The sequence below is a fragment of the Mesoplodon densirostris genome, chromosome 2 (assembly GCF_025265405.1).
Source record: "Mesoplodon densirostris isolate mMesDen1 chromosome 2, mMesDen1 primary haplotype, whole genome shotgun sequence".
NCBI lineage: Eukaryota > Metazoa > Chordata > Mammalia > Artiodactyla > Ziphiidae > Mesoplodon > Mesoplodon densirostris.
This window is the reverse complement of record NC_082662.1, coordinates 69,696,000-69,709,557: the sequence shown is the minus strand read 5'-3', so window position 1 is coordinate 69,709,557 and position 13,558 is coordinate 69,696,000. Positions and strand designations below refer to the sequence as shown.

The following is a 13,558-nucleotide window of genomic DNA, read 5'->3' as shown; positions in this document are numbered from 1 at the left end:
TGAGAACCAAAAACGGAGCTGGAGGAATCAGGCTCCCTGACTTCAGACTATACTACAAAGCTACAGTAATCAAGACAGTATGGTACTGGCACAAAAACAGAAAGATAGATCAATGGAACAGGATAGAAAGCCCAGAGATAAACCCACGGACATATGGTCACCTTATCTTTGATAAAGGAGGCAGGAATGTACAGTGGAGAAAGGACAGTCTCTTCAATAAGTGGTGCTGGGAAAACTGGACAAGGACATGTAAAAGTATGAGATTAGATCACTCCCTAACACCATACACAAAAATTAGCTCAAAATGGATTAAAGACCTAAATGTAAGGCCAGACACTATCAAACTCCTAGAGGAAAACATAGGCAGAACACTCTATGACATAAATCACAGCAAGATCCTTTTTGACCCACCTCCTAGAGAAATGGAAATAAAGACAAAAATAAACACATGGGACCTAATGAAACTTCAAAGCTTTTGCACAGCAAAGGAAACCATAAACAAGACCAAAAGACAACCCTCAGAATGGGAGAAAATATTTGCAAATGAAGCAACTGACAAAGGATTAATCTCCAAAATTTATAAGCAGCTCATGCAGCTCAATAGCAAAAAAACAAACAACCCAATCCAAAAATGGGCAGAAGACCTAAATAGACATTTCTCCACAGAAGATATACAGACAGCCAACAAACACATGAAAGGATGCTCAACATCTTTACTCATTAGAGAAATGCAAATCAAAACTACAATGAGATATCATCTCACACCAGTCAGAATGGCCATCATCAAAAAATCTAGAAATAATAAATGCTGGAGAGGGTGTGGAAAAAAGGGAACACTCTTGCACTGCTGGTGGGAATGTGAATTGGTACAGCCACTATGGAGAATGGTATGGAGGTTCCTTAAAAAACTACAGGGACTTCCCTGGTGGCGCAGTGGCAGAGAATCTGCCTGCTAATGCAGGGGACACGGGTTCGAGCCCTGGTCTGGGAGGATCCCACATGCCGTGGAGCGGCTAGGCCCGTGAGCCACAGCTACTGAGCCTGCGCGTCTGGACCCTGTGCTCCGCAACGGGAGAGGTCGCGATAGTGAGAGGCCCGCGCACCGCGATGAAGAGTGGCCCCCACTTGCCACAACTGGAGAAAGCCCTCGCACAGAAACTAAGAGCCAACGCAGCAAAAATAAATAAATAAAATTAAAAAAAAAAAAAAAAAAAAAAAAAAAAAAAAAAAAAAAAAAAACTACAAATAGAACTACCATATGACCCAGCAATCCCACTACTGGGCATATACCCTGAGAAAACCATAATTCAAAAAGAGACATGTACCAAAATGTTCATAGCAGCCCTATTTACAATAGCCTGGAGATGGAAACTACCTAAGTGTCCATCATCGGATGAATGGATAAAGAAGATGTGGCACATATATACAATGGAATATTACTCAGCCATAAAAAGAAATGAAATTGAGCTATTTGTAATGAGGTGGATGGACCTAGAGTCTGTCATACAGAGTGAAGTAAGTCAGAAAGAGAAAGACAAATACTGTATGCTGACACATATATATGGAATTTAAGAAAAAAATGTCATCAAGAACATAGGGGTAAGACAGGAATAAAGACACAGACCTACTAGAGCATGGACTTGAGGATATGGGGAGGGGGAAGGGTAAGCTGTGACAAAGTGAAAGAGCGGCATGGACATATATACACTACCAAACGTAAGGTAGATAGCTAGTGGGAAGCAGCCGCATAGCACAGGGAGATCAGCTCGGTTCTTTGTGACCGCCTGGAGGGGTGGGATAGGGAGGGTGGGAGGGAGACGCAAAAGGGAGGGGATATGGGAACATATGTATATGTATAACTGATTAAATTTCTAAAATAAAATTAAAAAAAAAAAAAAAAAAAAAAAAGAAGTGGGTAGGCATTGAGAGAAAACATCTCCATGTATGTACGTGTGTGTGTGTGTGTGTGTGTGTGTGTGTGTGTGTGTGTGTAGTTTTGGTTTTTGAACCATGTAAATGTATTAGCTATTCAAATAATAAATTTTAAAGAATAATATTACTTTAGAATCATTGTAAGGATTAAAGAGTTTGTAAATGTAACCAATATAAAATCTCTAACACACTGTTTTACACACAGTGGGTACTGTTGCTGGTCTTTTTAAATGTCATCCAAATGGTGTGATAACATAAACGAATAAAAGAATAAATATCAAACACTTAGACTCAATATTTTCATCTCTAGGAATCTACCTTAATAAAAATCTAAAAATTGGACAAAGTTTTAAATATAAATAATGAACTGCTGAAACAACCCAAAAACTCAAAAATAGAGAAATATTCAATAAACTATAGTACACCTATACTTATAAAGCACTTTTAATGACAGAGAAAATGCTCAAAATATACAACTTTATAATCTCAAATGAGGGGGACAGAGTGGTGAGGGTGGGGAGTGAGGGACTGGGAAGCAGAGAGATATATGCAGACATAAAAGACCTGAAGTACAGCCAATAAACTTTTACAGAGGGGTTGTTGGCAATTTTTATTTTCTCTTTAATTCTTTTCTGTATTTTTCAAATTTTCTTTTAATCATGTAATCCTAAAAAGGAAAAGAAAGAAAGAGAGAGAAAATGGATTTCGGGATCAAAGAAATGCAAGTTCAAATCCCATATTATATACCCAATTTTAGACAAGTTAATTAAGCTGTTAAAAAGCTGCCAGATTTGTAAAATGGAGATGATACAGAAATTCCAGGGTTATTTTAAGGATTAGAGACATTATATGTAAAAATGACCTAACTAATGTCTTAAACATAGTGAATACTAACTAGTATTATTCTCATACATCTCATCTGTGTAACATCCTCGCCTATATAAAATTACACTAGGGGACTTCCCCAGCAGTCCAGTGGTTAAGACTCCACACTTCCACAGACCGGGGCGTGGATCCAATCCGCAGGGATCTAAGATGGGGTAACTAAGGTGGGGGAACTGGTTGGGAAACTAAGATCCCACATGCTGTGCGGCATGGTGAAAAAAAGAAAAAGAGAGAGAAAAATAAAATAAAATTATACTATATTTTATCAATCTAAGGTACTATTCCTTTTAAGATGCAAGCAAGTTTTAGAAATGTTGAAATGTGAAAAATGATCATCCTAGATTTGATGAAATTCAGTGTTTAAGTTTAGTGAAATAAATGCTACTTTCCATACGTATCTTTTTATTTACTACAATGGAGTGTAAACTGCATTAGAAGCAGATATTAAAAATAACAGGAGGGACTTCCCTGGTGGCACAGTGGTTAAGAATCCACCTGCCAATGCAGGGGACACGAGTTTGAGCCCTGATCCGGGAAGATCCCACATGCCGCAGAACAACTAAGCCCATGCGCCACAACTACTGAGCCTGCACTCTGGAGCCCGCAAGGCACAACTACTGAGCCCGCGTGCCACAACTACTAAAGCCCATGCGCCTAGAGCCCATGCTCCGCAACAAGAGAAGCCACTACAATGAGAAGCCCACGCACTGCATCGAAGAGTAGCCCCTGCTCGCAGCAACTAGAGAATGCCCGTGTGCAGCAACAAAGACCCAACACAGCCAAAAAAATAAATAAATAAAATTTATTTTAAAAATATATTAAAAAATGGGCTTCCTGGGTGGCGCAGTGGTTGAGAGTCCGCCTGCCGATGCAGGGGACATGGGTTCGTGCCCTGGTCCGGGAGGATCCCATATGCCACGGAGTGGCTGGGCCCGTGAGCCATGGTCACTGAGCCTGCGCATCTGGAGCCTGTGCTCCGCGGCGGGAGAGGCCACAGCAGTGAGAGGCCTACGTACGGCAAAAAAAAAAAAAAAAAAAAAAAAAAAAAAAATATATATATATATATATATATATATATATAAATATATATATAAATATAAATATAAAAGGATTGGGAATTCCCTGGCGGTCCAGTGCTTAAGACTCAGTGCTTTCACTGCTGGGGCCTGAGTTCAATCCCTGGTCGGGGAACTAGGATCCTGCAGGCCGTGCAGCTTCTACATTTCTATATAAGATACAAGAATGGATAGTAAGCACGTGAAAAGATGCTCATCATGACTAATTAAGCAAATGCAAATCAAAACCACGATGAGATACCAACTCACTACCATGAGAGTGGCTACTATTAAAAAAACAGAAAACAAGTGTTGGCAAGGATGTAAAGAAATTGGAACCCTTGTGCAGTGCTGGTAGAAATAAAAAATGGTGCAAGCACTATCATAAACAGTATGGCAATTCCTCAAAAAATTAAAAACAGAATTACCATATGATGCAGAAATTTCACTTCTGGGTATATACCCAAAATAACTGAAAGCAGGAACCTCAATAGATACTTGTACAGTCATGTTCACAGCAGCATTATTCACAAAAGCCAAAAGGTAGAAGCAACCCAAGTTCCAGCAATGAATGAATGAATAAACAAAATGTGGTATATTCATAAAATCAAATGTTATCCAACTTGGGGAAAAAGAGGGAATTCTGACACATGCTACAACATGGATGAACCTTGAAAACATTTTGCTAAGTGAAGTAAGCCAGTCACAAAAAGGCAAATACTATGTAACTCCACTTATGAGGTACCTAGAGTAGTCAAATCAAATCCATAGAGACAGAATAGAGAATGGTGGTTGCCAGTAGCTTGTGGGAGCGGGAATAAAGAATTGCTGTTTAGTGGCTCCAGAGTTCCAGTTTTGCAAGATGAAAAGAGTTCTCAAGATTGGTTGCACAGGGCCTCCCTGGTGGCGCAAGTGGTTGAGAGTCCGCCTGCCGATGCAGGGGATACGGGTTCGTGCCCCGGTCTGGGAGGATCCCATATGCCGCGGAGCGGCTGGGCCCGTGAGCCATGGCCGCTGAGCCTGCGCGTCCGGAGCCTGCGCGTCCGGAGCCTGTGCTCCGCAACGGGGGAGGCCACAACAGTGAGAGGCCCGCATACCGCAAAAAAAAAAAAAAAAAAAAAAAAAGATTGGTTGCACAATAGTGTCAATGTACCTAATGCTACTGAACTGCACATTTAAAAATGGTTAAAATGGTAAATTATTATTTTTTCTTTTTTTTGCGGTACGCGGGCCTCTCACTGTTGTGGCCTCTCCCGTTGCAGAGCACAGGCTCCAGACGTGCAGGCTCAGCAGCCATGGCTCACAGGCCTAGCCGCTCCGTGGCATGTGTGATCTTCCCAGACCGGGGCACGAACCCGTGTCCCCTGCATCGGCAGGCAGACTCTCAACCACTGCGCCACCAGGGAAGCCCTAAAATGGTAAATTTTATGTTACATATATTTTACCACAATAAAATAAAGTTAAAATTAAAGGACTGTAATAGTGAGAACAAGCCTATTTGAATAACATAGCTCTGAAAATAACTGTAATAGACTGTAAATTCACTTAAGGTAGGAAGATTTCTTTAAAGTAATGCAATCTCCTTTTAAGAGTTATGAATATGATAACAACAAAAAAAGTGACATAAATAAAAACCAAGTAAGTTTTAAACTACTTTAATAAACACTTTGAAGCATTTAAAACCCCAAATGAAATTTAAATACTGTAAACACAATACGCTCTGAGCAATAGACTTATTATTCAACTTCGTATTTCTTTTTTTTTTTTTTTACCTGGCAGAGAGAATAGTACCAAGACAGAGGAAGATCAAACACTCTTAGTGCTGCTGTCCTCAGGGAAAACTGTGATTCACTTACTGTTTCTTCTGACATGACTCCTCTTCTAATCTTCAGTAAATGAAACAAAAAATATATTAGCCACAAAGATTTCTGGTTATTCTACAAATGAAAGATACAAATTGAAAATTTAACTCTTTTTAAACAGTTTTCTTTTTTGCACTTAATTAAACAGCTTTCCTTTTTGCACACTAACCTGAAGAAAATAACATTCTGAGCCAAATTTACTTGAGCTAAAAGTTTATTAATCACCAAAGTAACCAAAAAGAAAATGAGTTAGATTTCAATTTTGAGTTCAAGTAGTAAATTTTCCTTAGAAAACTGCAGGTTCTAGATTCTCTCTTTTCTGGTTAAATAAATGTTTCAGCTGTTAAGTAGTAATTTAAAATATTTTTCTTCCCACTTATTTCCTTCCAATAACAGCATTGGGTGGGGGCAGGTACTGAAAGAAATCTGATTGGAATCTTGACTCTAGGGGCTAGAAATGAACCTCAGGGCTCACTGAACTTCAGAACTCATGCATTTATTCTCCTACTGTCCCGTTTTAGAAAATTTTTTATTTTATATTGTAATATAGTTGATCCTACTATCCCATTTTAAAGCTCTTGAAAGAAATGACATACATGCTATGAAATTTTAATATTGTTTGAATGCCTATTTCTATTGAAACCAAAGAAAGAAACATCAGTTGTCCGCAGAGAAGGCAGTCATCACTGAGCAAGGCCCTTAAAGGTAGCAGAACACTGACAGAAACATGATGGTTCAGGGTCTGGGTCTATGCTTTGTAGAGCCAGAAACTCAGTTTTATCAGTGTACCCAGCTGGATACACACTAAACAAATTCACAGAGTACTGATATAAATTAGTTTACAAATTTGCTCATTTATAATAAGGAAATACACTATCTAGTGAAAGAATACCTTTATATGCTATCGAAACATACCCTTTCTGAAATAAGACATTGCAGGGAGTTGAATTAAGTATAAAAGGCTGTGTGGTGAGCACAAAATTAACGGACCCTGAGGAATATTTCATGCAGGCTGGGAAAGAGCCTGAGAATTGTTTCTGTTGTACAAGAGTAGGCTTCCCCACTAGCCAGAATGTTTAGGCCTACCGAATTCAATACTTCTTTCCTTGCAGAGTGCTGTACAAACTACCAAAGAGAAAACAGAAACTAACAACAATCCCTCTATAAAAACTTATTTGCTATACTTTAAGTCCTTTATTTCTGCATATATCTCTGCTCTCTTTTTCTAAACTCTAGTAGACTAATCCCTTCCGTTAATAAGCCCCATTTTTTTTTCTTTCGGACAACTATCAAAACTACTGATTAAGTAGTAGTTTCCTTTCACATCAAGCACAGTAATACTTCTTAAGGTGGGTTACTGCTACTGACCGTTTACCTTTTCCCTATTAGGGACACTCAAGGAGTATAAACTTAATTCCCCCTCACTCATATTCTAATTAGAATATTTCAGCTCAGTGTAATTAGTTCTAATTGAAGTACATTTATTCTAACCAACAAACTGTGATAGAGACATATTATTCAGAAATACAAAAGAAATCATGAAGAAACAGTTAAGTGAAAAATAGTCTTCTGAGGAATGAGACTAGGGATGTAGGGAGGCTGGGCAGGGAACCACTGTTTTTCATTATAAGTGCTTCTGTAATATTTGATTGTTTAAGTGCCTACATGTACTACTTTTTTGAAATGTTACACAAAAAAAAGGAGGGGAAGCACATTTATCCCCCCACCCCAAAAAAACGTGACAACTTCTTTTAGAGAAACATTTTTGGTAACGAAATAGATTCTGGATCATTAAAGTTATCTGTGCTATTGAATTAAAAATTTTTATTAAAAAAAGGTACTGAGAGTAATTCACCCAAAGTGATTTTCTCCATAACAAAGTTTCAGATTTTTAAGCAGAGGAGAAAGAAAATAAAGCAATCACTTCAATTTGCTGCAGAGGTTTTCTTAAAAGAATTCTGACAAATGTCTGTTTTTGCATTCTAACCACCTCATTCCCTTTCATTTAAAATCACTGAGGAAGTGATTCCAAACTTAATCATTAATAATTGAATAGCTTTTAAAAACTGGTCATTTCAGTTGCTTTCATAAATATTAATTTAAAAAAACATGAAGGCAGTTTCATGATTATTCGAATTTCGAGAGGGGGGTCTAAAACATCACCAAAAATGTTATACTCTGTAATATTACTCGCTTCTCTCCATTCTAACCACGAGAGAGTTAAAAATAAGTGTCATAAATAGAATTTGTTTCTTAAACACCCTAAAATTGGATTTTATAATCCAAGCAAGAATGGAAGTCTGAAATATCCACAAAATTTTGATAATCTATACAACCGAGCTCTGAGAAGATACTTGAAACACAGCAAAAATGCTTACTTGCAATAATGATAAAATAATAATAAAGGTCTGTGCACGAGCAAGACCTTTTTGGAGTCCTCCCTCCAGAAAATAAAAGTTGAACAACTTTATTTACAGAAGGCCTCTAACGCCACAAACCTCCCGATGCTAAATTATTCTCGGAAAGCATCTTCAAGGAAAGCGTAATCTTCCTCATCCAAAAACCACTCCCCGCTCAAACCACTAACATTCTTGCAGGAATTTGTACCACACTAGTTGCCCCTCCCTCAGGCCTCCCTCACCCCCTCCGCGCTCTCCTCTGCGGGCTTCCTTTTTCTTTACCAAGAGGACCAGGAAAGGGGCTCCCTCTCGGCTCAGCCGCCCCGACCGACCGTCGCTCCGGCTCCAAGCGGCCGCCAGCCCACCCTGATTCAGCGGTCACGGGCGGGCCTCCCTCCGGCTTTCTGTTCTTCCACCCGCACTCGGAGTCCAGAGGTCGCAGGCTGTCACTCTTGCCCGCCCAGCAGCCTCTACCCCGTGGCCACTGCTACCCCACCCGACCCTCCGCCCGCCTGCCCCACCCGCGTACCTGGCGCTCCAGGGTAAGTGTAGCCTGCCCACGCCTACCTCCCCGCCGCAGCAAGCCGCAGGCTGACCCCAGGGGCGGAGTCCTTCCGGGGTCAGGAGTGGGAAGGTGGAGAGAAAGTCGCGGGGCCCTCCTAGCCTTTCAGCGTGAGGGGATACGTGTGAAGCAGTTCCCGCCATTTTTGTTTAGGGTAGAGGCTCTCACCCTGCCAGATAGATGTAAAATATAGAATGGAATAATTGCATCCTCTTACAGTGCTATCAAGAGCTAGCATCCTAGTTCGTAACCATTTGAGGGCTCTAGGACCATACTATGAATCTGGTGAAAACTATGGGGCCTTTTCTCCATATGTCATTTAAATACAGTGTTAAAAAAATACACTCACATACTATTAAAAGAAAAAATAGTGCGTGTGTGTGTGTGTGTGTGTGTGTGTGTGTGTGTGTGTGTGTGTATATATATATATATATATATATATATATATATGTACGTATGTATGAGTTTAGATGCCCAAAACCAATCCACAGGTCCCAGATTAAGAACTACTATAGACGCTCAGCCCCCAAACAAATTAATGTTGAGGTATTCCAATCCTGTATTAATGATGAAGTTATTATTGATTTCAATTCCTCTTTAGCTTTTCTCCACGTTTCCTACTGAATTAGGCTACCAAATAATATGTGAATATGGTCAACTCTGAGGGGTTAGGCAATGTATTCACAGCTCCAAGTTTCTGTCTTAATACGCAGTAAACTAATGGGGTGGGAGGGAGAACAACAGAAAACAACATGCTGTTTCTATGTGCAGTCCTGAGCCAAAACATTCCGTCAGAACTGCAGATTTTCAAATTCCAATTTCTGAGCATATTTGTGGTGAAAAGCCAAAATAATTTTGTAAGGATTGCTAAAACATGAGAGCACATGCTACTATTCCTATCTAAGAATCAAGAATGAACAGTCTTTTCTGGTAGTGTTCAAAATTCCCATTTAGTGAAATGGAAAATAGGGAGAATGGTAATGCCAGTGTCTGACGTTACCGGATGAATAATAACTAAAAATGCACAGACTGAGTTGTGTGTGAGAGTATTGTGCACTTGTGAACAGTGCTCTTGACACTTGAAGAACCTGGAATTTGTAAGGCTATGTTTGTTTATTCCTCCATCTCCTGTCTGTGCCTCCTCCCTATTTCCCACAACTTCCAAACATTCAGCCTCATGGGAAGAACAGTAATAATGATGACTACCACTTAAAGCAACTTTCCTATGAACACTATCTCCTTTAATTCCACAATAACCATTAGGAGAATGATATTATTACACACTGGGTATGGATTTTACTCTTTAACAGGAGAATAAGAACTATCAGATTTTATTTATTTTGCTAAATCAGTGTAATTTGCTCCAAGTCTCCCTTCTCCTGGGTTACCAGAATATTCAGTCTTAGTCATTATTGAATATATCAGGTAGGATGCTGTTAGCTAGAAGCAAAAGAAAACTGAACAAATAGTAGCTTAAACCATAGGACAGGGTGGTCCATGTGGATGTTAGCAACAGATGGACACAGTCTTATATTTGAACATTGATATCTTTGATAGCTTCTGCTATCCTGGCCCAGGAAAAAAAAATGGCACTTGGATTAATTCCAAAGGTCTGATCCTCCCCCAGATAACCAAAGTCATCATGTAGTGCTCACCAAACCAGGAAGCGGAATTCATGAAATAATATTAGTTGTTGCTATTGTTCAAATACTGAGGTACTTGCTACATCAACCATTAGTGAATTTGGGTATCCTGTCTGCATAGTATTGAACAATACTGTGGAGTCAGATTGCCACAGTTTGAATTCTTTCTCTGCCACTTACTAGGTGCATGATCTTAGGCAAGGTACTAACCCTCATTATGCCTCAGTTTCCTCATTGGGATGTTGAGAAGAGAAATGTAATAATACTTGTAAAGCACTAAGAATCCTATATAGGTATTTTTTTAGGATTAAAAAATTTTTATTGGATTATAGTTGATTTACAATGTTGTGTTACTTTCTGCTGTACAGCAAAGTGAGTCAGTTATACATATACATATATCCTCTTTTTTAAAATAAATTTATTTATTTATTTATGGCTGTGTTGGGTCTTCCTTGCTGTGCGTGGGCTTTCTCTAGTTGCGGCGAGCGGGGGCTACTCTTTGTTGCGGTGCACGGGCTTCTCATTGTAGTGGCTTCTCTTGTTGTGGAGCATGGGCTCTAGGCACACAGGCTTAAGTAGTTGTGGTGCACAGGCTCAGTAGTTGTGGTTCATGGCTCACGGACTCTAGAACGCAGGCTCAGTAGTTGTGGCGCACAGGTTTAGTTGCTCCATGGCATGTGGGATCTTCCTGGACCAGGGCTCGAACCCATGTCCCCTGCATTGGCAGGCAGATTCTTAACAACTGTGTCACCAGGAAAGTCCCATAGTTATCTATTTTATATAGTGGTGTGTATGTTGATCCCAATCTCCCATTTATCCCTCCTCACCTAAGATTCTTATATAAGTTTTTAACTTGGGTTACTTGTACCTCTGTGGAATCCAAGGATAAAACTCTTATTTCCATATAATTGGTTTCCTTGGTAATCCTACATATTTTGTTTTATATGCATAGAAACATTACTTTGAGAAAGGGGTCCATAGGATTTACCAGAATGTCAATGGAATCCAACCATGACATCAAAAAATGGTTAAGAGGGCTTCCCTGGTGGCGCAGTGGTTGAGAGTCCACCTGCCGATGCAGGGGACACGGGTTCATGCCCCAGTCCGGGAGGATCCCACATGCTGTGGAGCGGCTGGGCCCGTGAGCCATGGCCACTGAGCCTGCGCGTCTGGAGCCTGTGCTCTGCAACGGGAGAGGTCACAACAGTGAGAGGCCCGTGTACCACACACACAAAAAAAAAATGGTTAAGAACTTAGAACATACCCTGGCACATATTTCTAAGATATATGGCATATTAAGTGGAACTTTTCCATGTCTTTTGGCAGAAGCTCCAAAGCTGAGCAAAATAGATGCCAAGTGCCCTGAGCATTCTAAAAACGAATGCTAAATCATCCACACAGGGCATGCTAGGAGAAAGGGCAGCCCATTTAGCAACTCTTAGCCCTCATGTGCCTCCACGGAATGATGTGGCAGAATTAATCAAAAAAGATTGGAGAATGGAAATACCCAGGAGACAATTTTCTGGAGTTCTGTGCATTTTTCCTTCTCCTTCCCCAAGAGTGGAGAGAGAAGTGTACTTGCTTATTCTGTCCTATCACCACCTTGAGCCAAGTGAAAGAATTTTAAGAAATTCAGACAGTTTGACCTCTGTGCCCTGTAGTTTATGTCACCTGAAAAATCTAAAGGCAACAGACTACCCAAAGAGGCCTTTGATGACTGAGCAGAGAGAGAGGGCTGCAGCAGAAATGCCCTATACTAGCAATCTGGCAAGAAAACTTTTCCTATGGAGCATGTGAACACCATAGAATGTAGCAGGCTTCAGTTATCTTAAAAGGTTGTATGTTGAAATCAGGAGCTAAGTGGACCATCTATTGATAAATGGTTAGCTACAGATTTTTTCAAAGTATTAGGAAATGAAACAGTGAAAAGTGCCCAGCAAGGCAGGGGGAGGGGAAGTCATTGAGGAACACATAAAAGGGACCTATAAGAAAAGAGCCAGCTCTTAGGAGTGGGACACAGGCAGAAAGCACCGAAGTCATATTTAACTACAGTGATTGGGTATATCTGATATTTTATTTCAGACATTTAGGATTACTGCTCAGTCCATCTGAGACAATATATGACCAGTGTACTTCATTAATTATTGATGGAAACAGTGCTTATCAAGTGACAACATTAAACCTGACCAAAGTCTAGCACTTTGACAATTAAAACCAATGACATTACCTAAGTAAATGAATTCTTTTAGGTAATTCATATACCCAATTACCGTTTCCATTAACTGCTAAAACCTGCAGAGTCCCCAGCAATAACTCAAGGCCTCCTTTTAAATCTACACAATGCAATAGGGCATATACTTGCCCTTGTATCTTTGTTCTTATCACCCACCCAAGAGTGTTTGACAGGACTCTTCTGCAAGTCAGAACTAAGCCAACCAAGGCATCTAGAACTCAGAGTATTGTTCTAGATGCTAATTTAGAACATCTATTCCATGCACATCCAAACATTGCAGATTCAGTTCCTCAGAATGTTAAACATAGAGTACCACATGGCCCAGCAATTCTACGCTTAGACAATAACCAAGAGAAATGAGAACATACATTGAAGTAAAAATTTGTACATGAATGTGCATAGTAGCATTATGCATAATAGCTAAAAAACGAAAGCAACCCAAATGTCTATCAACTGATGAATGGATGAATAAAATGTAGTATATTCATATAATGGAATACTATTTGGCCATAAAAAGGAATGAAGTACTGATACATGCTACAACACGGGTAAACCTTGAAAACGTGTTAAGAAGCCAGTCATAAAAGATTATGTTCTTGTATGATTCTGTTTACATGAACCTCCAGAATAGGAAAACCTATTGAGAAAGTAGGTTAGTGACGGCCCAGGGCACAAAGGGCTGGGAGGAAAGGGAGGGGACTCCTTAAAGGGTATGGGACTTCTAAAGGGTATGGGGTAGTGAGATGTTCTAAACTTAGATTGTGGTACTAGTTGTGCAAATCTGTGAATATACTAAAACTTATTCAATTGTGTACTTTAAATACATGAATTATATAGCTTGTGAATTGTATCTCAATAAAGCTGTTACCTCCCAAAATTATTACTGCCATTTCTTAGGTCAAAAAATCGAGGCTTAAAGAGATTATGAAAATGATAAAACATAGAGATCTGAGGCCACAGACTGATGTAGCGCATGCTCTCCCTGCA

The 13,558-nt window shown here is 39.8% G+C and overlaps 1 protein-coding gene across 7 annotated transcripts in view; it reads right to left on the bottom strand.

The window, feature by feature from the left end:
* Nucleotides 1-8,735, bottom strand: part of MIGA1 (mitoguardin 1) — a 98,433-nt gene extending 89,698 nt beyond the window's left edge. For 3 of the 7 annotated variants that reach the window (XM_060089983.1, XM_060089985.1, XM_060089987.1), the window contains exons 1-2: nt 8,663-8,735; nt 5,645-5,758 (exon numbers count right to left, since the gene is read on the bottom strand). In XM_060089983.1, the coding sequence (XP_059945966.1) occupies nt 5,645-5,743 (99 nt within the window). In that variant the 5' untranslated portion in view covers nt 5,744-5,758; nt 8,663-8,735. Of the gene's footprint in view, nt 1-5,644; nt 5,810-8,415; nt 8,600-8,662 lie in introns of those variants that run through there. The other 4 variants (XM_060089986.1, XM_060089988.1, XM_060089989.1 and 1 more) reach the window with 4 other exon arrangements.
* Nucleotides 8,736-13,558: the final 4,823 nt, after the last annotated feature.